Source organism: Schistocerca piceifrons, chromosome X (genome assembly GCF_021461385.2).
Source record: "Schistocerca piceifrons isolate TAMUIC-IGC-003096 chromosome X, iqSchPice1.1, whole genome shotgun sequence".
Taxonomy (NCBI): domain Eukaryota; kingdom Metazoa; phylum Arthropoda; class Insecta; order Orthoptera; family Acrididae; genus Schistocerca; species Schistocerca piceifrons.
In genome coordinates, this window is record NC_060149.1 from 510,114,000 (window position 1) to 510,139,442 (window position 25,443).

Here is a 25,443-nt window from a genome sequence, read left to right on the forward strand (position 1 = left end):
AAATCAAATCACTTTCACATTACCTACAAGAATCTGGAAGTTAGGGAAACAGTTTCTATCAGATTCCTGTGGACATTTTTTTGAAAAACATTTGTATTTGGACATAAATTACTTGGTACACAAGTGAAACAGTCTTGGTACCCTTCATAGCCCCAGCAACCTGCAATAACTGTTGTTAGAAAGTGAGCAAGTTCTGTTACATTATCTCTCTACAGTCTTAGAGGTATCTCATCTGGTTCACATGTCTTTCCGCTGTCGAGCAATTTTAGCTGGTTTCCTATTTTGTAGTAGCCTCTCTGAATATCTTCAATTTTAGCATTCATGTGGTGACTGTAAAAAGGAACCACATTATGACCTTTCACAGTGAAACACTTTCTGAAGAGTACATTCAGTTATCTTTGGGTCCTCTCTCTCATCTTTTGTTTCAGTACCAGTATGGTCACTGAGTGACTGAATGGCTGATTTTAATCCATTTACTGATTTTACACAAGACCAAAATTTAAAATTCTTAGATCAGCTGGCAAAATTTGCTTTCTTAGTCAATGAATGCGTTTTGGCTTGCTCTACTTATGCTCATTTTGGTTTTGTTCACCCTTTGTTTGTCAATAAAGATTTTACTTTGCTCAGACCTGTGATGAAGCTCTCTTTGATTTGAAACAACATTATAACATGATTATTGAACCACAACAGGTCTTTCCCATTCCCTTTCCTCACAACCTTCCTTGGGCCATACTGGTCTAACATATATTGTATTATGCTTTTGAATGTTTTCCATTTCTGCTCCACATCTGCACTATTAGAGCTGAATATTTGATGATGACTACTCAGATACTCTGTAAATTGTTTCCTGTGACTCCCTTTCTCAATATTACTAGTAACACATGTAATCATTTATGCTAAAACTGTCTTATGGTCAATGACCCCTTCCTACATGTTAACTGTTTCAAAATTTTACAGTCTTTTAGTTAGTAGGTGGTCTAAAATATTGTCCTTGTGAGTTTTTCTCCAACTGCTCAAAACATATTTTAGAAAAAAAAAAAAAAAAAAAATTCACAACAATTACACACCAATTCCCGTCTCAGATACTAGTTTTAACTGCACGACTCCCACTCTATAGTTGGCTATTACTATAGCATAATCAGGAAATTTATTGTGATATTCTTCAAATTTTCTCTGAAGCACCCTGCCATTACAGCTTCTGAGGCAAGTGGTCGATATGCGTATCCAGTTACCATGACTGATTTGCATTTGAAGCTTACTTTCACCCAGTTTACTTCAATTTTTGAATCTGCAATAACTTCACTAGATACTACTAAGTTTTATAAGGCAATAAATATGCCATCACCACTGGTTTAGCCTAGTCTTACAATATATGTTTCAGTACAAATTTAGGATTTTGCTCCTATTAACTTCTGCTTTCAGTCAGCTTTCTGTTGGAAATACTACTGTGGGTATTAGACTAATTCTGCTCACCATGTATGCTCCTGCAGTTTACAAACAGGCTTGTGCTGATCTGCAGAAATAAAAGTTCTGTTCTAAAAAAACACCCATGTGTACAACTAACATAGTCTATTACACAAGTAGCTACTTCCTTTGTGTACAGCATGCCTAACATATTGAGGGGCACCCTCAAATTCTCCTCTTGATAGTGGAGGCTGAGAAATTCATATTTGTGAAAATCACTGAATTGCCAGAGCCTCTAGTTTACATATTCCATTTGGCTCCTGATCAGACATCCAATGTTACAAATAGTGAACACTGCTTACAACTCACATCTGATGCTAGCTGTCTTCACCTATCCAGCCAACTGTCTAAAAGAACTGAGAATGACCTTAGAACTCCGGCAGTAAGTTTCATTTGTGTATTTGCAGCATCAGCAGAACTGCCTCCTCATCTCAGCAAACATAGCAAGTGCACACTGGCCTGCCTTCCCCTCCCCTCCCCTCCCCCTCCCCTTTTGATTCGTCAGTCTTCTGACTGGTTTGATGCAGCCTGCAACGAATCTCTCTCCTGTGCCAACCTCTTCATCTCAGATTAGCACTTGCAACCTGCATCCACAATTATCTGCTGGATGTATTCCAATCTCTGTCTTCCTCTACAGTTTTTGCCCTCTACAGCTCCCTCTAGTACCATAGAAGTCAGTCCCTGAGGTCTTAACAAATGTCCTATCATCCTGTCCCTTTTCCTTGCCAATGTTTTCCATATATTTCTTTCCTCTCTGATTCTGCGCAGAACCTTCTCACTCCTTGCTTTATCAGTCCACCTAATTTTCAACATTCATCTGTAGCACCACATCTCAAATGCTTTGATTCTCTTCAGTTCCAGTTTTCCCACAGTGCATGTTTCACTACCATACACTGCTGTGCTACAAACATACATTCTCAAGAAATTTCTTCCTCAAATTAAGGCCTATGTGTGATACTAATAGACTTCTCTTGGCCACAAATGTCCTTTTTACCAGTGCTAGTCTGTGTCCTCTTTGCTCCATCTGTCATTCGTCATTCTACTGCCTAGGTAGCAGAATTCCTCAACTTAATCTACTTTGTGACCATCAATCTTGATAAGTTTCTTGCTGTTCTCATTTCTGCTACTTATCATTACTTTCGTCTTTCTTCGATTTACTCTACCGTCCATATTTGTGCTCATTAGACTGTCCATTCCATTCAACAGATTATTTAATTCTTCTTCACTTTCACTGAGAATAGCAATGTCATTAGTGAAGCTTATCATTGCTACCCTTTCACCTCGAATTTTAATTCCACTCCTGAACCTTTCTTCTATTTCCATCATTGCTTCTTCGATGTACAGATTGAACAGTAGGGGCGAAAGACTACATCCCTGTTTTAAACACAATTTTTAATCTGTGCATTTCGTTTTTGGTTGTCCACTCTTATTATTCCTTCTTGGTTCTTGTACATATTGTATATTACCCATCTCTCCTGATAATTTACCCCTATTTTTCTCAGAATTTTGAACATCTTGCACCATTCTACACTGTCAAACGCATTTTCCAGGGCGACAAATCCTATGAACGTGTCTTGATTTTTCTCTAGTCTTGCTTCCAATAACCACAATGTCAGAATCGCCTTTCTGGTGCCTTTATCTTCCTAAAACCAAACTGATCGTCATTTAACACATCCTCAATTTTCTTTTACACTCTTCTGTACATTATTCTTGTCAGCAACTTGGATGCATGAGATGTTAAGATGACTGTGCGATAATTCTTGCACTTGGCAGCTCTTGCAGTTTTCAGAATTGTGTGGATAATATTTTTCCACAAGACAGATGGTATATTGCCAGACTCATGCATTCTACACACCAATGTGAATAGTTGTTTTGTTGTCACTTCTCCTACTGATTTTAGAATTTCTGATGGAATTTTATCAATTCTTTCTGCCTTATTTGATCTTAAGTCCTCCAAAGCTCTCTTAAATTCTGAATCTAATACTAGCTCCCCTATCTCTTCTAAATCAACACCTGCTGCTTCTTCTGTCACATCAGACAAATCTCCACCTCATAGAGGTCTTCAATGTACTCTTTCCACCTATCCGCTCTCTCCTCTGCATTTAACCTTCCCTACATGACTGCTATTTCCCAGAAGAGTTCTGCTATGCTGAGCCTGTTCGCCCTCTCACACACCCAACAGTCATACATCACCATCAAGTGGGTGGCCTACACAATGAAGCTGCGGGGGCCACTCCAGCACATAACAGCCAGAAGGTTTCATGCATCCACTGGACCAGAGGTGACTGCGTGATCATCACAAGATATGGCTGGCCCCCGAGACCAACCTGCATCTGGGGGTCATGTGCTGCCATAGCAGCTGTGTCTTGGTGTCTTCACAGTGTTTTGGCTGGTGTAAGAGACATGCTAGAGCAGTTCATCCTAATGAGCTCTCTGGGCCAGGTGACAACTGCTAAGGAGCCATTAGGATCTTTGACACCATATTGCAGCCAGCAACCTTCTCTGTGCTGAGATGGCTGTGCTGTCACCTGGCTTTGCTGAGATGTGGCCTCTACACTGGGCACATGTGTGGACTTTTGTATTTGCAGTCTTAGTGCTTCGTACTTTTAACTTCTTCATGCCAAAGTGAACTTGGAAATTAATATTTCCTGGCACCATCAGCTCAACAAACAATTACTATTCAAGTGGAATTACTACTTAACTATACACTGTCATTGTAAAAACTTACTCCAAGGAGGAGATCTGAATTCACGTGTTTACTAATAAACTTGTTCTGCATTGTTTATGTTTATCTGGAATGTTTTCTTATTTCACTTCCAGTAACACGGTGCGCACCAGTTGGTGACAAGGTGTTTTTCTGTTGAACTCAGTTTTTGATGCTTGTGCTATGTTACAGGTAGATGGTGTTCCCTTTCATGTAACTTCCAAGTTTCAAGTGAACTGACATTTACTTTCTATTCCAACATGGCTGAGCCAACAGATGTTACCACCCAAGTGTCACAGTTTCTATAGAATATGCTACGAACTCAAGAACTGATGCTGGAGTGGATGACTGCCACCATCATGCCAGCACAGGAAATCTTCAGCCACCTGTCACGCATTGATCTGCTAGTGAAAAGGTTCCGAATGGTGCCAACGTCATCCCAGACACTTCACAAAAGGGTGTAGCCATGAAGAAACTAAATGACTCAGCTTTAATAATACTTCCTAGCACATGGCATCACAGGTAATGTTCAGCAGTGTGCATTGTTTTTGGCATATGGCGGCCCTGAATTTTAACATTTACTGCAGCAGCTCAACCCATAAATGATCGAAGTCGTGCTTACTATAGTATTTTGACTCCTAACTGCACACTGTGGCTGCCATAAGCTCAGTGGACAACTGGGTAGGGAGTGGATAGCAAAGTTACAAGATCTGTTCAGACACTGCCGTTTCCATTGTGCAAACCTCCAGTGAAAATAACTGCACACACAGACCATAGTTTGAGACACAATATTTGTCCACTTGCCTGATGAAGGACTCCACAGTGATCACTTTAAGCTTAAGAACTCCTCACTGGTTATGAGTCATACCATCATTAGGGTCCGCCCCCAGTAGCTGAGTGGTCAGCGCAACAGAATGTCAGTCCTAAGAGCCCGGGTTCGAATCCCAGCTAGGTCGGAGATTTTCACCGCTCAGGGACTGGGAGTTGTGTTGTCCTAATCATCTTCATTTCATCCCCATCGACGTGCAAGTTGCCGAAGTGGTGTCAAATCAAAAGACTTTCACCAGGCGAGTGGTCTAACCGATGGGAGGCCCTCGTCACACGCCATTAATAATAATAATAATAATAATAATAATAATAATAATAATAATAATAATAATAATAATAATAATTATTATTATTATTATTATTATTATTATTATTATTATCATCATCATCATCATCATCATCATCATCCACTGAATTTGGCATCTTTTGTTCAAAAAATGGCATCTACTAGGTGCACATGGTGCCCTTCTATCAGGCATATAGCAGTCTGGTGAAGAGGTCTGCTCGCATGTTCAAGACAAAAATGCCCAAACTGCACCTGCACCATGAATTGGATGAGGTGCTCACATTGTTTTTAGCCTCCTACTACTCCTCCCCACAAGACAGGTGTAGTCTCATTGAAAAACTGCATGGAAGGCTGCATCAACTGCAACTCTACATCTACACTTGCTTACATAGTCTGCTTAGCAACTGTATGGTGCACAGCAGACGGTACCCTGCCCCACTTCTAGTCACTTGCTTTCAATTCCTCTCACAAATAGAATGAGGGAAAAACAACTACCTATACACCTCTGTGCAAGCCCTATTTTCTCTTATCTTCATGGTCCTTATGCAAAATGTATGTTGGCGACAGTAAATCTTTCTGCAGTCAGCTTCAAATGCTGGTTCTGTAAGTTTTCTCAAAAATATACCTTGAAAAGAATGTCATCTTCCCTCCAGGGATTCCTACTCAAGTCTGCACATGTACAATGGTTACTGGCAGTTATGGCACATCTCTTAGGTAAGGCAGTGATCAAGGTGCAACTCCAAGATGGCTCCGATTTTCACAAACACCTCAACAAGGTATACCCTTACAGTGTGCTGACCCCTTCAACGGGAAATCTCTCAAAGCTTTTTGTTCCACAGTCAGACACCTCAACACCAAGGACAACTGCTAACAAACTCCAGCCACCACTGCAACAGGTTGTGCAATCTCTGGATGCTGACAAGATAAGCTCACCCATGACCCAGATGCCCACACGCATGGACGTCAACTGCAGCCCATAAGATTCGCCAGATTCGCAGATTGATGGCAGCGATACCATCACTTCCTGGGACTTTGAGATATGTCACATCATCTTGTCCAATGGAGGGGGAGGAAGAGGATCCTATGCCAGGGCTGTTTACCCTCTTACATAGCAAACAGTCATACATCAGTATCAAGTGAGTGGCCTACACAGCAAAGCCACAGGGGCCACTCCAGCAGACAACAGCCACAAGGTTTCATGTGCCCACTGGTCCAGCAAGCGGCAGCGTAATTGCACAGGGCTGCAGATAGTTCTAGCTGTGCTCTGGCACATTAACAGTATTTACTTCAGTGCCTGGGCTGTGCTACAGCAGTTTCATTTCTAATGTGCTCTCAGGCTCAGGCCGTGGCTGTAGTAGTGTTTCATCAGTCAGAGGCTTTATGACAAACCATCAAGATCTTTGATGCCATTTTCCATCCAGCAACCTCTACTGTGTGTAGCAGCCACTGTCATCACCAGGCTTTGCTGAGACATAGCCTTTGCACCAGGGACATGTGTGGACTTCGGTATTGGCCACCATAGAGTATTGTGTTATTAACCTTTTCATTCCAAAGTGAACTCAGACATTAACTTTGATATTTTTTGGGGCTGTCAGCCCAACAAATACTGTGTCAATGTGCAACTCTGACAGAGACATCTACTGCCCAGTTTATGTATTTACTAATCAACTTGTTTTGCATTGTTTACCTGGGCTGTGTTCTTATAGCACCCCCAGCAGTGTGATACACATCAGGTTCCATTTACCTGCTTAATTTTGGAGCTCTCATTCACCAACATAATGACACACTGTGCTTGTCAGGACCTGGCAGGAATGTCTGCCAATGGCTAAAAAGATGAAATATCCTGTGTTGGCTCAGATGTGTTATTAACAATGGACAGTTCCTAATACATGTTGCTAACACATATTTGGACAGCTGGGCAGACAGTTCCCACATCCACCTTCCACCCTCAGAATGCTCATACACCACTGTATGCCACTCACATTTGAAAGAGGGAAAGTTAGTCAGATGATCTTCATCACAATTCGCAGTGACATCGGAGCTTTCAGGTGATTCAGAGGCAACAAAGTTGTTGCGGCTTTCACCACTGGTGTCCCAACGTTGCTCCATAGCACCACATGTTGTTGGTAAAAATGCCTAAGCCCATAAATATAAAAGACTGGTAGCACTCACCAGTTCCCAGCTCAGGAATACGTACCCAGCCCTGGAGCAGGGTTAGTTCCCTAATTCCTGGACATCTGGTATAACCCTGGGGGCATGTGAGGCATATCAATTGCCAACTACGTAGCAAAGCATTACCTACTCCCACCCCCCCTTTTCCTCAACTCGCTTCTCTCAGTACCAACTATCACCTATACTATCCCTCCCCCCCTCCCAAATTTTTTATCAGCTACTTGCATCTCACCACCAGACTGTACACATCACTTTAGTTTAGGCCTCATCATCCAACCTATTCTTTCAGTAGTAGTCCTCCTCTCCCTCTATTCCGCTGGGTGCGCAACCCCCCCCCCCCCCCCCTTCAGTAGTAGTCCTCCTCTCCCTCTATTCTGTTGGGTGCGCAACCCCCCTTTCATATATCTGCATGAAACATTACTCCTGCCTGTACAATGGCAAGTTTTCATTAGTACCACACTCCTATTTACTTCCTGTGCTGTTGCACCATCTCCTACCTCTTGCCCTTCACTGCCACTTGCCTCATTTCTTACTACTGTTGTTCTGTTGCCCATGTGGCAGTACGTGCTAATGGTGTGTGCACACACACACACACACACACACACACACACACACACACACACACACACACCGGGTGATCAAAGAGTCAGTATAAGTTTGAAAACTTAATAAACCACGGAATAATGTAGATGGAGGGGTAAAAATTGACACACGTGCTTGGAATGACATGGGGTTTTATTAAAACCACCCCATATTGCTAGACACGTTAAAGATCTCTTGCACGCGTCATTTGGTGGTGATCGTGTGCTCAGCCGCCACTTTCGTCATGCTTGGCCTCCCAGGTCCCCAGACCTCAGTCCGTGCGATTACTGGCTTTGGGGTTACCTGAAGTCGCAAGTGTATCGTGATCGACCAACACCTCTAGGGATGATGAAAGACAACATCCGACGCCTATGCCTCCCAGTAACTCTGGACATGCTTTACAGTGCTGTTCACAACCTTATTCCTCGACTACAGCTATTGTTGAGGAATTATGGAGGACACATTGAGCATTTCCTGTAAAGAACATCATCTTTGCTTTGTCTTACTTTGTTATGCTAATTATTCCTATTCTGATCAGATGAAACGCCATCTGTCGGACATATTTTGAACTTTTGTATTTTTCGGTTCTAATAAAACCCCATGTCATTCCAAGCATGTGTGTCAATTTGTACCTCTCTATCTACATAATTCCGTGATTTATTCAGTTTTCAAATTTATACTGACTTTTTGATCACCCGGTATATACAGGGTGAAAAGTATTTAAACCGACAAACTCTGGGAGGTTGTAGGGGACATCAAAACTAATAATTTTCCCTAATGTCATTTTTTCCTATGAGGAGTATTTAAACCAGAAGAGGAAGATTCTCTGGTGGCAAATTAATTAAACCAACAAACACTTTTCCATTTTTTTAAGACCAAGAGACAACACATTAACACAACCCAATGTCAGTTACAGTACATTTTCAAAAATGCCTCCATTGACACGTAAACAAAGGTTACACCATCGGATCATGTTCTGTCTGACACTGGCAAAAACCCCAGGAGTAGCTTGAATAGTTCCTGCTGCTGCTACTATCCAGACAACCAGATCCTCTTCTGATGCAACAGGAGCTGCATAAACAAGGTTGTGCATCCCTCCCTCCCCACACAAAAAAGTCCAGAGGGGACATATCTGGAGATCGAGCAGGCTATGGTATAGGACCACCTCTGCCAGTCCATGTTACTGGGAACCGTCCGTCCAGGAATCTACACACACGGCGACTGAAATGTGCCGGTGCCCTGTCATGTTGGAACCACATGCGTTGTCTTATGGGGAGCGGGACGTCTTCCAGCAATTCTGGCAATGCTCTGGGTGGACAATCAACTGGTTCCAGGTTGTGGACACGCTGTAAGTGAAATGGACATAACAATTGCTCTCGAAGGACTGTTCTTACATTCGTCTGATTCGTCCCCATGTTACGTGCAATCGCACGAGTTCTGATTTAAGGATCCCGCTCCACATGCTGCAAGACAGCTTCCTCAAATTGCGGCATTCTTACCATGCGGCGGCGTCCCTGTCCAGGTAATCTGCTAAATGATCCGGATTCACGCAGATGTTAGTACACAGCAGCAAAGGTCGTATGATGCGGGATACGGCGATTAGGATATTGTTGTTGATAAACCCGCTGTGCAGCTCGTCCGTTGTGGTGCGCTACGTAGTATGCACCAACCATATCACTGTACTCACTCCAGGTGTATCGCTCTATTAGTAAACAGGGACAATGCACTACTACAGTGGTGGACAGCATTTGCCTACAACTGAAGTGTGTAATACGGCCTCCACCGGTTTAAATAATCCTCATAGGAAAAAATGACATTAGGGAAAAATATTTGTTTTTATGTCCCCTACAACCTCCCAGAGTTTGTCAGTTTAAATACTTTTCACCATATATAAAAATTAAATAAAAATTACAAATACGTCAATTACACCTGCTACATAACACACTAGCAGTACATCTGCTTGTATTGTCAATTGTCATATTGCATTTTATGTCAGTAATGAAATACAAAATGAATTACTTCAGCATAGACATGACAACATCAAAACATATTAGAAGGACTTACCAGTTTTGTTGGGTAAGAAAAAGTAAACTTGCTATCTGCATCAATGCCACTAACATAACATGAATTGTTAATGGCACTATGTTAGCAAGTGATACTAAGCTCCCGGTAGGCCTCTGTGGGACTAATTTCTTTGACGGACCTGTCAGTCCCATAACTAGAGTAAGTGATGTTGTGATAACTAAATCTATGTACAGGAACTGCATATCTCCTAATATGGAACTGCGCTGCAAAAATGAGAAAAACTGTCAGAGAAAATTTGCATGGTCAGTACATCAATGAAGAGAGAAATTGTATCCTATCCTAATTACAGCTAAGAAGAATACTGACAACAAAGCATGTAGCTCATAAATGAGAGAACTGTAGTTTTATCATCAATTGGAGTTACATTATTAATAACATGGTACTAAGGCCACTGTCACCTTATGTCTTATGTATTTAGTTACAAAATGTGTAAATCTTCAAGTTTCTTCTGCTAGAGATTGTACACACTCAATCTTTATAAGCAAGCTAAACAAAAATTACTAGTAACAACTTGAAATTGTGCGAGAATGAATGTATACTTAACTTAAATCTATTATTATTTTTATCCTCACTTCTTTGCAACTGAACGGAACAACACACACACGCGCGCACACACACACACAAAACAACAAAAATAATCAGGACAAACTAGAAATGAAACTGCCGAACATTACCATTTGGTCAAATGAACTGATCTTCACTTTGTACTCCATGAGCGACATGACTGTCAAAAGATATTTAATACTACCAATACAATGCGCCTACAACTGCCTACTTTCATGTTCCTGCATGCTGAAGAAGTGGTAATTCCTGACGACAACAACACCCCTGCCTTGTGAGAATAGAGTGTATTATCGTAACAATACTTTTCGCTCAGAGGGCTCCACATAAACACAACAGCACAAACACTATGTATAACATGCTCCTAAAAACAACATTGTATTCAAATTATGGCATTATTATTTAAACTGTTAAATATTTATAAATTTTAAGAGTCAGGACATTTTACATTTTGGTTGATGCCACATCAGTATTCCATAAGCCTTTAACCAATGGTTTAAATGTACAAGGAGCTTGCATTTTGCTGTTAGCTGAGAAGTTTTTGGTGCAATTGGAACTGCGCTGTGAAACAAAAGAGCAAAGAGTGCCTTACTTGATCCATGTGTTCAATGAGTGCGAGTCAAGGCAAGATATTGACCATATGAAAAGAAGCAGAGGTGATTATTATTTTAAAAAAGGAGATAAAAGATACCCTAGAATTGCTAAACCATATATACCTATTTCCTATTTGTCTCTTGACCATTATAGATAAAATACAGGAAGAACTCTCATGTAACTGACTGAAGATGCAGAGAGGGCAAATTGATCATCAAACAAAGTATGGTTTCACCGAGGACTAGTTGACTGACAGTGCAGCGGGGACAGGGACGTCTGATTAACAGATCTATGTGAGTGGCGTGGTACCTATTTTTATTTGCTTCATTGGGTCACCCCTACTACTATTCATTTAAATAAGATGTTTTCCGATGTCTAGTGGTATCCTTGTTTCTAGTTAATATGCATTATAAACTGGGGTGATTTCTCATTCTATTTGGCACCAGAAATTGGTTTTGTACATCCTACTGGTATGCTCCAACCACAACTAACACCACAAAGCATGTAGTGTCACCATTATGCATGCACCTGCATGCCATAGAGAGAGCAGTATTTGAAGAGGGCACAAAACTTGACAGATGTTGTGCATGTGGTGGCAGCCTTTAAGCATGAGTGTCTGTGACAATTTTTAGTATATAGTTAGCAATGTGAAGTAACAATGTCCAGTGCAACATATTCACCAGAAGATGGCTGAATGGTTGTCAGCCGAAATAACACAGCAAGAAGTCGACATCATCTGGTGACAATCACGAAACTTCATGGAATAGTTAAGATAAGGAACTTGTGCATGATACACTGGAAGATAAAAGTATAATTACATCAAAGAGGAATGTTTCACTTGTACAGTGTAGGGTGATTAATGTGTACCGGCATTGGTAAAGAGAAAAATTTAATAATGGTCAGTTTATCTCAGGGGATTCATTCTAAGAATTTTCTTCTTACTTACATGGTGACACTATCCTGACACTGTATTTTGTGTGTGGAAACTGTAACACCGAGTTTCATTCACAGCATATTTAACGAAGGCATGCCAAATGAGATGGTGTACAAGAAGTTCAATTATTTTGATTCTGTTGTTAACTAATCACCCCCCCCCCCCCCCCACACACACACACACAATAATGTCAAGAACACTACAATAATGCAACACACTTACCACTAAGCATTTACAACACTGTGGATCCAAATATGTGAAAAAAAGGCAAAAATGGAGAAATGTTGCAGATCAGTGCATGACCTCTAGTTCTAAGTCACAAAGAGGTGTCTGGATTCTGTGATACAGACTTGTTGGTATTGAGGGCTTGCTTGACACAGCTAATGATGCCACCACCACAATAGCTACTCTGGCCTATGCAACTGTTTACAGGCAGGGATTATATCAGCTTTCAAGCTGTTAAATTTTACTGTCTCCAATAGAAAGATCAACTTAAAGGATATGCCATGAGGTAGCACAAGATGACACAACTAGTTTATCATACAGTGTATCTTGAGAGCTGTTGAAAACGTGAAAGTTTGCTTGAAAATGGCAAGTTTAATGTTTCAGTGTAGATACACAAGAATCCATAACACTTAATTTCAGTAACTGCTCAGAGATGACACTCTGATACAGCATAATGTTTTGTGGAATGATTTATGAAGCTCAGCACAATTGCCAAGGTTTCTTGCATGCCAATTTTATGTGCATTTGTCTACACCTCAGCACTTCATCTTATCAGTGGAAGGTAGGGTGTCCTAATAAGTACCATAGACATTTTGTCCTCTAGGTAAGATTACATAGAATCCAACATACTGTTAATATCTTCAATTAAAGAGAGATTAAATGGATACTTACATTATACAGTATGAGAGTTGAAAAAAACTGGATCAAACTATAAAGTGCCATGTATTTGAATAACCCAAAACTAGTAACAAGAGCGCATCGCCCTTCACGTGCAAGATGCAGAACACATTCAATGTTAGCATGTTTTGAGGTAAATGGTGCTGCTACAGAAGCTTCTGCCTCAGATAATGACACACCAACATCAGCTGTCTTCAGGGCCTGGAAAAGACAACCTTTTTGCTGATGCTGCAAGAGTTATGGATGTCACAACTGAAAACACATAACTGACTAATTAATTTACTTGGCACAGGCCATTCATGTCAGTGTGCTTATCAGATTCAATTCATACTTGTACTCACAAATGAACAATGAAGTTGAGCTCTCAACTACTTCCCTCCTCAATTCTGTTATATCAGTCTACAGATTATTTTCACCTAAATTAACACATATTTCCATGATGATGCTTATAATTTCTCTTTCTTCTGTCAACTAAAAAAGGCTCACTAGAGAACATCCCTGCTCCCTGTATGAGCCATATGTACCTCTCTATTGAGCTGAAATCCGTACAGTACCAGGAAGGTTTTATCTGCAATACTAGACACGCATTTCAGTGATTTAACAAAAAATTGGCAGTACAGGTCTCTTCTTTGGTGTCAGCAAGGTACCTTCAAATATCTTCACAAAATTGTTTGTTATCTGGTCTGTGATTTTTATGTAAACTCTCTGTCTCTGTAATACTGAAATAACTATTCTTCAGTTGACTCTAATGATGTACATCTTATGGCATAATATTCTGGGACATTTACTACTATTATACAAAAATATATTACTAACAGAAAGGAAGTACTAAGAATTGTGTTTCAGATCCATATACAACCTCACCTTTGTATCTGACACATACTAAAAATAATTCCACAATGAAAGTTCCTGGCAGATTAAAACTGTATGCCAGACCGAGATTCAAACTCAGGGTCTTTGCTGTTCATGGGCAAGTGCTCAACCAACTGTGCCACCCAAGCATGACTCATGACCCATGCTCACAGCTTTACATCTGCCAGTGCCTCCTCTTCTACCTTCCAAAATTAACATGTGGGACTAACACTCATACAAGAGAGGATAATGCAAATACATGTCTTAGCCACAACCTGGGGTTTTGTTTCCAGAATGAAGTTTTCACTCTTCAGTGGAGTGTGCACCAATATGAAACTTCCTAGCAGATTAAAATTGTGTGTCCAACTGACATTCGATCTTAGGGCCTTTGCCTTTTGTCGGAAAGTGCTCCACTGTCTTATCTCCCGAAGCATGACTCACAACCCATCCTAACTTTATTTCCATCAGTACCTCATTTCCTGCCTTCCAAACTTCACAGTTCTCCTCCCTCCATGGACTTCTATGAAGTTTGGATGGTAGAAGATGAGGCACTGATGGAAGTAAGGCTGTGAAGATGGGGCATGATTCATGCTTGTGTAGCTCAGTTGGTAGAGTACTTGCCCGTGAAAGCAAAGGTCCAGAGTTTGAATCTCAGTCGGGCAACAGTTTTAATCTGCCAGGAAGTTTTGTATCTGCACACACTCAACTGCAGAATAAAAAATTCATTCAGTTTCACAATATTTTTCCCTCCTAAGAAATTTGCTGCTGACCATAACTAATGTAAAATAAAAACATAGATAAGAATAAATGAGTGTACACTGTCTACAACAGAATTTATTTTGTTCATAATCATGAATTTGTAAAAGATTTTTGTAAAACATTTTTGAAAACAACTTATTTTTGAATAAGATAAAAGTGTTACAAGAAATATTATCACCTGGAAAACTGGTTCATGCTGAGGGTATTAGAGCCGCACAGGTGAAATGTGAAAGTAGTAGTAGTTTCCATCTCAAATGGAATGGAAATGCAGGAAGGCGAAAAGGTGGAATGATTTGGCAAGCAGCAGCTAAGCAGAACAAAGATGAATGAAGTTAGTCTACAGGCAGCAATGATAGAGGCAACATCTTAGGCTTACATGGGAGTGGCTTATGCATCAATCATTTCCTAGACAGCCTTGGATGGAGACTGCTGTTTTATTGTAGCACGACATTTACAATTGGGATGTATTGTAAACATAATTCAACACCACGAAGAATTTATTAAGAGCCACGGCTGCTAATGAATGGATTGCATAGCCACCACATTGAAACCCCACAACGATCGCCTGCAGCAAAAGGTTAAGAACTTTGTTTGGAACTGTAATAACAGTTTGAGCCGGTAAATTTTGTGTATTTTAGAAAAAAATAATTTGTGGCTATCATACACTGGTTCAAAGAACTTTATTTTCCTAAGACATATACCTAGGCAGGGCCCAATACTAGTGAAAAAGATTCTGAGTATTCTACAATTATAAGGAAAGGCAATTTTGCAAACTTAATCTAATAAAATATACTGAAAGAGTTTTAATATAATCAGTAAATGTTGTTTGCAGAGCATTAAATTTAAAGTTTTCTTGAAGTTACAATTTTGGTGAACTTCACATGTTAGTTACGAAATAAAAAGAAAGAACTGCTTAATGAAAACAAAAATATCTTTGGGTGTAGCATATTTTGATCATATAAAGTAAAGTAGCATATTGAAAGTGGTTACAGTGAAAGATACCATACTGTTGTATAAAAGATTTAAGTGCTTAAATCCAGTGCTAGAGTCAAGACAGAACTTAATCAATTAGCTTTGTCTTATTTTCTGAACAGTGTTAGGTCAAGGGCCATCATTTGGTTAATTGCTGAGATGAAAGAATGATAATTTCAAAGTATGTGTTAATATTGTGTTAGTATCATAACACAGTAATGTTGCTAACTAACTTACAATAATAACTGGTTCTTCAAATCTCAATAAGGGAGACCCCTCATGGCAAAGTTTTCTTTGCCTACACTTGAACAATATTATCTGCACAAAGAATAGAGAAAGTGTTAATGTATCTGGGTGCCATCATATAATTTCTCTGGAGTTGACAAAGTAAGAATTAAAGTTATCTGTTGTGCTGTACATAAGAAACTGGCTATGTTTTGCAAAGCACAGTAAGGTATATACAAAACAGCAAATCACAATTACATTTTAGAATAACCCAATGAATGTAACTTCATGCCTGATTAGGTTGGCAACCATTCATAAACAGTCTTGACCACATAAAAGGTCTGAAACCAAAAGATTACTGGATCAACCCCTGATTACCTGTAATATTTCTCTGTACTGGAATCCCTTCAGGATACAAAATAATAGTCTGATACTTGCATCCATTAGACATTCACTTCACAGTCAAACACAATTTTAAAATTCCTCTAAAAGAGGTAACATTAAAGAATGTGAGATCTAGAATCTACTTTAGGAGTAACTTTCATAGGTATTCTTAGAGAAGTGCAGACGCACCAGCAGCGGTAGCGGTAGCAGAGCAGCAGTTGTCTGATACACAGTAATTTTGTTTAGTCCCCTCCACATACATGTTTCTGCAAGGAAATGAACTATGCCTGTGTATTTTACTGTGTAGACTAGTGGTTACCACATTATGGCAAGTTTTTGTTTTTGCATATCCTTGTGTAATTTTCCTGCTGCCAGACCACCACCTCAAGCCACTAAGTTTAAATTGAGTGCTTGTACACAGCATACAGTTTAGATCAGTGCATTCTAGTTTGCATACTTATCTTGTGCAGTAGCTTTTAGGTAAGCAGAGATTCTACTACCAGATAACTGTAGATATATCCACTTTAGCAGAGAAATTTATTTCTGTTTAAGAGCTTACCATCTCAGGGCATAACGAGAAACCTGCAGAGCATTTTTTAGTGTTCCATTATTCTCCTCGTTATATTTTGCAGACATTCCAAACTCAATAGTGTCATATGAGATCTTATATCTATTTTTACACACTACGATGTGGCCAGGGGCTATGCTTGTTGTGAAGGGACCCAAGGAGAATTGGCTGCTGTCGGTAAACAGCTGGAAGCAGTGCTGGCTACCGTCAACATGCTTCTGGCTAATGCTCAAAGTTGTGGCAACGTCAGGGCACTGGGGATGAGAGCTGTGACACCTCTGGTGCCACTGGAATTCCCTGATGACCTGGGTATCACTGCATCTTCTGATACGCAACATCTGACCGGTCCGTCATCACTCGAGAGTGGGTCGCAGACAGTGGTGGGTTCTCGTGTCACTGGGCAGAAGGCAAAAAGGGACCACATTGTGTGGCTGGCTCTCTATGCCTAAGCAACAGGTATGAGGGCTACCCAGTGTTGATAACACCGGGCCAGCCTGGGATGCCTCTCCTGTTGGGCCGGCGACCGATTTTCATGTCCAGCCCGGACAAGTGCACAGGGTGGATATGCATGTGACTGGAAGCTCAAGTGTTAAATACATGAGGGAGCCCCTCAGGAAAATACCAAGGTGGGAAACAATGCCAGTGTGCACTCAGTTATGTTTGCTGGTGGGACTCTTCCACAATGTGGAACAGGTCCTGCAGGCTGCTATTGAATGCACTGGGTGAAACCGGCTGCATATAGCAGCACATTTCCGCACGAATGATGCCTGCCATCTGGGTTACGAGGGCATCCTCGGTTCCTTTCAGCAGATGGCTGATTCCATGAAGGCAACTAGCATTGTGCATGGGAGCATGCTAAGCTGTCTATTTGTAGCATGATACCCATGGTCTTCTGGTTTGGAGCAGAGTGGAAGGTCTAAACCAGAGGCTCAGATGACTCTGCAATGGTATCAGATGCGAATTTCTCGGCCCCCACTATTGGGTACAGAATTGTAGGGTTCCCCTTAATTGGTTAGGCATGCAATCTGTGCAGGAAGTGGCTACTAGTGCAGCGGAGTACATGTGGAGTGCCTATGGAGCTGTTTCGGCTTAAAGAAACCTTCCCTTGGGATCAAAGACAATTCGCCTGATAAATTAGTCACAATGTCCTCAGAGAGTTTCGCCATTGCAGATCAGAGATAGAAAATGTTAATATAATTTTAGTAAACTGCATGAGCATCCACAGAAAGATTCCAAAATTAGCATCACTTACTGAAGGTTATAATGCACAGATAGTATTAGGAACAAAAAGTTGGTTGAAACCAGACGTTAATGACAATGAAATTCTAAGTTCAAATTGGAATATATATTGTAAGGATAGGTTAGTCACCAATGGTACAGGTGTGTTTATTGCAGTAAAGAATTCAATACAATCTAGTGAGGTTATCATGGATTCTGATTGTGAATTAATCTGAGTAAAGTTAAATATAAAAGATTAGTAAAAAATGATAATTGGATGCTTTTATAGACTGCCTGAGTCAGGGGCTCTAGTGATGCCAGAGACAGGGATTCGTGTAACATTTTTCTGGATGTCTTGTCTGAAAATTACTTTGAGCAGATAAATAGAGAACCAGCTAGTTTGGGTAACATCTTATGACTCCTGGGGAAAAAAAGAAACAGACCTGAACATATTGAATTGGTTAACACAGAGGAATGTATCAGTGATCACAAGGCTCTGATAGCATCTATGACAATGGGTCTGACAAAGAATATTAAGACAGGTAGGAAGATAGTTTCACTTAGCAAAGACTGATAGGATACAAATTTCAAGTTCAAAGGGACTGTGCAATATGCGCTAGACAAATATATTCCGAATAAGGTTTTAAGGGATGGGAAAGACCCACCACGGTTTAACAGCTGTGTTAGAAAACTGCTATGCAAACAAAGCAAACCCAATCTCAGATTCAAGAGAAGTAAACACCTAGCTGACAAACAAAAAGCTGAGTAAAGCGAAAATGATCATAAGGAGAGCAATGAGAGAAGCGTTCAATGACTTTGGAAGTAAAACTTTTTCCAGGGATCTGAGTAAAAGCCTAAGAGGTTCTGGTCATATGTAAAATCACTAAGTGGGTCAAAATCTATGTAATGGTAATTTCAGTCATACCCCAAGGTAGACCATTGCTGTTTACAACATATATAAATGATCTAGTAGAAAGTGTTGGATGCTCTCTAAGGCTGTTTGCATATGATGCGGTTGTCTATAACAAAGTAGCAACACCAGCAGATAGTAACGATTTGCAGAATGACCTCCAGAGAATTGATGAATGGTGCAGGCTCTGAAAGTTGACCCTGAATGTAAAAAACTGTGACATATTGCGCATATAAAGAGAAAGAAATAAACTGCCATACAGCTACACTATTGAAGACAAACTGCTGAAACAGTATCTGCCATAAAATATCTAGAATTATTCAGAGAGATCCTAAGTGGAATGACCACATAAAACAAATAGTGGGAAAAGCAGATGCCAGACAGATTCATAGGAAGAATCTTAAGGAGTTGTAACTCATCCATGAAGGAAGTGGCTTATAAGGCATTTTTTCAGCTGATTCTTGAGTCCTGTTCATTTATCTGGGTCCCTTACCAGATAGGGCTGGTAGAAGAGAGAGAGAAGATCCAATGAAATGTGGTACGTTCCATCACGGGATCATTTGGTTAGTACAAGAGCGTTACAGAGATGCTCAACAAACTCCACTGACAGATGTCACAAGAGAGGTATTACAAGAGAAGCATTGTGCATCATGGAGAGATTTACTACTTAAATTTCCAGAGAGCACTTTCCAGAAAGAGTTGGACAATATATTACTTCCCGACACATACATCTCGTGTAATGATTACGAGGAGAAAATGCCAGAAATTAGAGCCAATACAGGGGATTACTAAAATCATTCTTCCCATGAGCTATCCATGAGTGGAACAGGTTTGGAGGGCTCAGTTTTTGCCAGCACAGTAGCTTAGCATGTTCAGTCAGAGGGATAGCTCACCTCTGTAATAAAAAAAAAACTGAGTTAATGGATCAGCGACGAACATAAATGGGTGTCTTAGGACGTCTGCCCCGAACAGATGCACCAAATGAAGACGGGGGGAGGGGGGGGGGGGGGGGAGTTGCTGGTACGAAAAGTACCATCCACCACACAACATTAGGTGGCTTGCGGAGTATGATGTAGATGTAGAAGTAGAAAGTACTGATTCGACCATCTGACAGGAGGCCACATTTAGAAGAAAAGGTTACACACTAGCAGTGTTATACTTGTGTCTGTGTGACAGGATGTTTCAGTGTTAAACATGTTTGGTTTTTTTTTCCTGTTACAATACTAATAATACTGTAAAAGAGATAATGTTACAATATCACCACTCAACATATTGTGAATGGCACAGCATGAGTTGGAGCTTACAGTTCCTGATACTTGCAAGATCACTGAAGAGTCAACAATCCATATGAGGGGGCAGAATGAACAAATGGACGCCAAAAATCATGTCTTGTTCAAGTTTCTTAGTATCATCTTGTTTTCCATTGAGACTGCGATAAGGGAGAAACTGATATTACATGAAAACCAACACTAATATGTTTCAAAATTGTTAAGGCTTTTGTGGCCATTTGTTGACAAACTGCCTATTGGCTTCTGTCTCGGTTTCTTCGGCCGACATTCATCTAATGATTTTTCTGACTCTTTTTGATCCTGGTGTTAACTGATCGTCCAGTCGGCCGTATATTGCGCAAACATGGCGTAAAGACTATTTTCAAACCGACAAGGAAGATCAAAGAGTGTCTTAGATCGGCGAATTAGAAAAGAGACCCACTTGCAAGGTGGGGAATATACCGTATACCATGCACATGCAGAAAAGTTTTTGTCGGAATGACTGGACGATCAATTAACACCAGCATCAAAGAGCATAAGCGACATTGCAGGTTCGGGCAGAGCACGCACTGAATGAGACCGACCACGTAACAGAATTCGCCGACACGGAAGTTCTGGCTGTAGAGAAGCAATATCACACGCGCTTGTTCAGAGAAGCTGTAGAAATACAAAAACACGCGAACAGTTTCAACAAGAAAGAGGAAAGCCTTAAGGTAAACAGATCCTGGCTTCCCATACTGCAGCGAACGAACGTCGCAGGTAGCAAGAGGACAACCGCACCGTAAATGACCGCGGAGAAGCCCTCGGACGTTGGCGCGCCAGGTACTTATAGTCTGCGGCCGCGAGCTCTGCTCCAGTTCACCATCGGCAATGGAGGGTGAAGCTTTGACAATGGCAGCCACTCGTGCAGGCGAAACGTCAGAAAAATCATTAGATGAACATCGGCTGAAGAACCTGAGACAGAAGCCAATAGGCAGTGTGTCAACAAGAGGCCACGAAAGCCTTAACAATTTTGTATTACGCCTCTACGTGGAGGAGATTGCAGATTGTACCGACACCTTGACCAAAGACGGAAGAAGAAAGCACGACTGATGTCCTCTCTCGCCTTTCTGTCACGGTGCCAAGCTGAATGTGCTACACCGAAGTTCTTGAGATGTAAGCGCCTATTCACCACTGCCCAAGCACGTCGTATCTATGACAGAATGGAATGAGCTTTTCTTCGTGAGCGAATACATATAACACGGAGAGACTTGGCAAGAACTGATCAGGAACTTCTGGACAGTTTCCATCAACTAAGTAGCAGAACGCATCGAGACGACTGGGACAAGATAGACAGCGTCACTCACAGGAGCACACAGAACGAACTCGAGCGCTGCACCAAGCGGCAGAAGAAAAAGTTTGAAAGATGTCGAAGCAGACCGACATGGCGATTCCCGACATGTCACACACAGTGGTCAACCTCACTGAACGACAATTGACCGAAGAGGAAGTGTCTGTTCTTCAAAAATGAGGGAATTTCGCTATCATCCCGAGAACTATACCTATGGAGGACATCATTGCCAACACCGAAGCAGCCATTCGGACCCTTCCTTGTGAAAGGGCAGAGGAAATACGCACTGAAACAGCCAGGATACTGCGCCGAGCAAAATCACCAGCTTGCAACCTGAAGAAAGAAGGGGACACAAGCCATTAAGAATCTCAACGCCGACAAGAGTATATTGGTACTGCGTGCCGATAAGGGGAATGCGACCGTCGTAATGAAGACCGAAGATTATGAGCAAAAGATCCGAGACCTATTAGATCCGATGATGTACCAAAAACTAAGCACAGATCCGATGCAGCGTATCACACGGAATACAAATCGATTAATCAAGGCATCTTCTCTGCCAGCGGACATACAGAGAAGCCTGCGCAACACAGAAGCCCTGCCACCTCGCCTGTATGGATTACCCAAGATCCATAAGAACAACGTTCCACTGAGACCGATTGTTAGCGCTCCTGGCTCACCAACGTATAAACTGGCAAAACACTTGGCCTCTCTGCCCCAGCCACACGTGGGGAAGACCGACACATACATTAAGGACTCAGGACATTTCATTGAGAAGCTGAAGAAACTGAAACTTGCACCAAACGACATCCTGGTCAGCTTTGATGTTGTTTCGTTACTTACGAAAGTGCCACTCAGTGACGCTCTGGAGCACATCGGTTCCATGTTCCCACAAGACATCAAAAAGCTCTTCCATGCATGTCTCACCACGAGCTATTTCACGTGGAATGGCGATTTATACGAACAGCTGGAAGGCGTCGCCATGGGTAGTCCTCTCAGTCCAGTGGTGGCCAGCTTCTTCATGGAACAATTCAAAGCACAGGCACTGGACTCGGCGACCTGCAAACCTAAGGTGTGGTACAGGTACGTCCATGATACTCTTGTGGTGTGGAGCCATGGTGAAGAACAGCTCGGTGACTTCCTAAGACACTTGAACAGCTTCCATGCCAACATAACATTTACCATGGAAGTAGAAAAGGACAAGAAACTGCCATTTCTAGATGTGCTGGTCACAAGGGACGGCGAAAACCTGGGACACAGCATGTATCGAAAACCGACACACATGGACCGATACCTGCACAAACTGTCAAACCACCACCCGAGCCAGAAAAAGAGGCATGATTAGTACGCTCGTAATGAGAGCAGGACAAATATGTGAGCCGCAACACCTCAAATGAGAAATGCAACACCTGGAAACTGTTCTGAGGAGCAATGGGTACTCCACAAATTACATTAGAAGTGTAACAGAGCCAAACACTCGGCGAAGTAAGGAACCAGAAAAAGAAATGTCGGGTACGGCCTTTCTGCCATACATTCCCAGAGTGACGGACAGAATCGGCCGTATATTGCGCAAACATGGCATAAAGACTATTTTCAAACCGGCAAGGAAGATCAAAGAGTGTCTTAGATCGGCGAAGGAGAAAAGAGATCCACTTGCAAGGTGGGGAATATACCGTATACCATGCACATGCGGAAAAGTTTATGTCGGAATGACATGGACGATTCATTAATACCAGGATCAAAGAGCATAAGCGACATTGCAGGTTGGGGCAGGTGGAGAAATCGGCCGTGGCAGAGCAAGCACTGAATGAGACCGACCACGTAACAGAATTCGCCGACACGGAAGTTCTGGCTGTAGAGAAGTACTATCACACGTGCTTGTTCAGAGAAGCTGTAGAAATACAAAAACACATGAACAGTTTCAACAAGAAAGAGGAAAGCCTTAAGGTAAATGGATCCTGGCTTCCCGTACTGCAGCGAATGACCGTCGCAGGTAGCAAGATGAGAGCTGCACCGGAAATGACCGCGGAGAAGCCCTCGGACATTGGCACGCCAGGTACTTATAGTCTGCGGCCGCGAGCTCTGCTCCAGTTCACCACCGGCAATGGAGGGTGAAGCTTTGACAATGCCAGCCACTCGTGCAGGCGAAACGTCAGAAAAATCATTAGATGAATGTCGGCCGAAGAACCCTAGACAGAAGCCAATAGGCAGTTTGTCACTAATCTGTTTATTGGCTTGTACTGATTGGGAATCAATATACAAAGTGGGAGGGGAAACTATGGTCAAGGAGGTTATTAGAGATGGTGCACTAGGTCTGACTGGGGAAAGATGAGGAAGGGAAATTGACTGTGTCCTTTTAATACAACAGCATCTACATTAGGCAGTTACAGGAAATCTTGGAAAACCTAAATCTGGATGGCAAGAATGAAGTTGAACTACATTCCTCCTAACTGTGAGTCCAGTGTCTTAAATGCTGAATCTATAAGTCAATATAGAAGGAACTGGTGGTGTGGAATCTGTCTGAATCAGTACTACTAGAAAACTGGTGAAACAACAGGGGAGAGTGCAGAACCGATATGACTGAACTGCACCACAAATTACAAATTAAATAGTCTGAAGTGGCCAACAAAATCAAGGTCTAGTGCTCCAAAACTACAACCTATGTACTAATGACGGGATGAGAACTATACAGCTTGCATTGTGGAACACTTCAAATTCTACCTAATTCACCAAACCTTCAGCTACCATAAAAAGTTTCACTAGTGAAGAACTAATCAAAAAAACTTTCTACATGTTTGTTCTGCACTGAATGTGAAACACTGGTGAAAGTAACATTAACGTTCAGTGAATTGTAAGCACTAAACACTGCCTTTTCAATCAGTATCAGTCTATTTCAACTGAATTATTGTTACTTCAGTTTTCATTATTAGATCTGATATATTTATTTTTCAGTTTCTTCTGCAGAAAGGTGGAAAGAGTATATAGCTGGTCTATACAGAAGAGATATACTTGAGGGCATTATGGAAATGGAGGAAGATGTAGAGGAAGATGAGAAGGGAGATATGATACTACGTGAAGAATTTAACAAAGCACTGAAAGACTTAAGTCGAAACAAGGTCGCAGGAGATGACAACATTCCGTTAGAGCTACTGACAGCCTTGGGAGAGCCAGCCATAACAAAACTCTTCCGTCTGCTCTGGTCTGGTGAGCAAGATGTACGAGACAGACTTCAAGAAGAATATAATAATCCCAATTCCAAAGGAATCACATGCTGACAGGTGTGAAATTTACCAAACTATCAGTTTAATAAGTCACAGCTATAAAACACTAACACAAATCCTTTACAAAAGAATGCAAAAACTGGCAGAAGCTACCTCGGGGAAGATCAGTTTGGATTCTGGAGAAATGTAGGAACACGTGAGGCAATATTGATCCTACGACTTCCTATAGAAGATAGGTTAAGGAAAGGCAAACATAGGTTTATAGCATTGTAGACTTAGAGAAAACTTTTGACAATGTTGACTGGAACACATCCTTTCAAATTTTAGAGGTGACGGGGGTAAAATACAGGGAGCGAAAGGCTATTTACAATTTGTACACAAACCAGATGGCAGTTATAAGAGTAGAGGGGTGCAAAAGGGAAGCAGTGGTTGAGAAGGGAGTGAGACAGGGTTGTGGCCTGTCCCTGATGCTATTCGATCTGCATATTGAGTAATTAGTAAAGGAAACAAAAGAAAAATTTGGAGTAGGATTAAAAACTTTGAGGTTTGCCGATGACATTGTAATTCTGTCAGAGACAGCAAAGGACTTGGAAGAGCAGTTGAACAGAATGGGCAGTGTCTTGAAA

General features: G+C 41.4%; 1 protein-coding gene across 1 annotated transcript in view; it reads right to left on the bottom strand.

Annotated features, from left to right (window-relative positions):
* Positions 1-25,443, bottom strand: part of LOC124723027 (polyamine-transporting ATPase 13A3-like) — a 288,432-nt gene that overhangs the window by 46,614 nt on the left and 216,375 nt on the right. The window contains exons 17-18 of the mRNA XM_047248200.1: positions 13,108-13,314; positions 10,101-10,324 (exon numbers count right to left, since the gene is read on the bottom strand). Of these exons, the coding sequence (XP_047104156.1) occupies positions 10,101-10,324; positions 13,108-13,314 (431 nt within the window). The remainder of the gene's footprint in view (positions 1-10,100; positions 10,325-13,107; positions 13,315-25,443) is intronic.